At 52.6% G+C, this 1,425-nt stretch overlaps 1 protein-coding gene across 1 annotated transcript; it reads right to left on the bottom strand.

The window, feature by feature from the left end:
• Window positions 1-121: 121 nt before the first annotated feature.
• LOC117939830 (lysine-specific demethylase 2B-like) lies at window positions 122-1,339 on the bottom strand (the record flags this gene model as incomplete). The annotated part of the gene is made up of 3 exons (XM_034865262.1): window positions 122-180; window positions 741-959; window positions 1,156-1,339. Coding segments are annotated over 3 exons (462 nt in total), but the record flags the coding sequence as incomplete, so codon positions are not given.
• Between the last annotated feature and the right edge of the window lie 86 nt (window positions 1,340-1,425).

Genomic DNA, 1,425 nt, shown 5'->3' on the forward strand with positions numbered 1-1,425 from the left:
TTACACACTGGAGGACACTGAGGACAACAGTTACACACTGGAGGACACGGAGGACAATAGTTACACACTGGAGGACACTGAGGACAACAGTTACACACTGGAGGACCACAGAGGACAACAGTTACACACTGGAGGACCACAGAGGACAACAGTTACACACTGGAGGACCACAGTTACACACTGGAGGACACTGAGGACAACAGTTACACACTGAGGACAACAGTTACACACTGAGGACAACAGTTACACACTGGAGGACACTGAGGACAACAGTTACACACTGGAGGACCACAGTTACGCACTGGAGGACACTGAGGACAACAGTTACACACTGGAGGACACTGAGGACAACAGTTACACACTGGAGGACAACAGTTACACACTGAGGACAACAGTTACACACTGGAGGACACTGAGGACAACAGTTACACACTGGAGGACACGGAGGACAATAGTTACACACTGGAGGACACAGAGGACATAAGTTACATACTGGAAGACAACAGTCATACACCTCAAAAAGGGACAGACGAGGGGGAAGAAAAGTGACAGAAACTAACTTTTTGTTTAAAAAATTTGACTTCCTGTGTCCCCTGTGTGCCCGTCTGTGTCGCTGCATGTCCCTGCGTATCCCTGTGTGTCCCTGCATGTCAACGTGTCCCATGTATTCCTGCCTGTGTCCCTTTATGTGGTTGTGTGTCCACCCATGTATCCCAGTGTGTGTGTCCCTGTGTCCCTACCCGACAGGTTGATGTCCACCAGCGAGTCCCTGGTGGTTGTCCCGGCGGCCGTCAGCAGGTTGACCGACTGGTCGTTGATGTGGTTGCAGTAGCTCAGGTCCAGCGAGGACAGAGACGCCATCTGGCGGCAGATGAGACGCAGGGACGCGTCCGTGATGTCCAGCCCCGCCAGGCGCAGGTCCCGCACGTTACGCAGCTTGCAGCGGTTGTCCAGCTGGCCTGGGACGCCAAGAAAAGAAGACATTCATCGATCTACGAGACATCTACCTTCTCCTAGTAACGAGCAGTCCCTCCCATACGGTCTTACGATGAACTTTATTGATAAAACTTGTGTTTACAGGTCCAGACACCAAGCAGATGGCAAAGGACGGCAAAGCCGTCTCTGTCCCTCTCTATCTGTCTCCCCCCCCGTTACCTGGTCTGTTGTCTGTGGGCGGGGACAGCAGGTCTCTCATTTGAGCGTCTTTGAGTCCCTCCACCCACTGGACGTCCAGCGAGCGCAGCAGAGGACAGCTGGAGGTGCAGAGCGCCGACACTGCAGCCCAGGAGCAGCCGGACAACCTCAACACCCGCAGACCTGCAGGACAGATAGAAACAAGCTGAAATGTAAGTGTGTATAGAGCAGCATATCTCCACCAGACTCCATGTAAATAATCACTACTTTTAGTGTGTATAGAGCAGCATA

This window comes from Etheostoma cragini, unplaced genomic scaffold, assembly GCF_013103735.1.
Source record: "Etheostoma cragini isolate CJK2018 unplaced genomic scaffold, CSU_Ecrag_1.0 ScbMSFa_1231, whole genome shotgun sequence".
NCBI classification, from domain to species: domain Eukaryota; kingdom Metazoa; phylum Chordata; class Actinopteri; order Perciformes; family Percidae; genus Etheostoma; species Etheostoma cragini.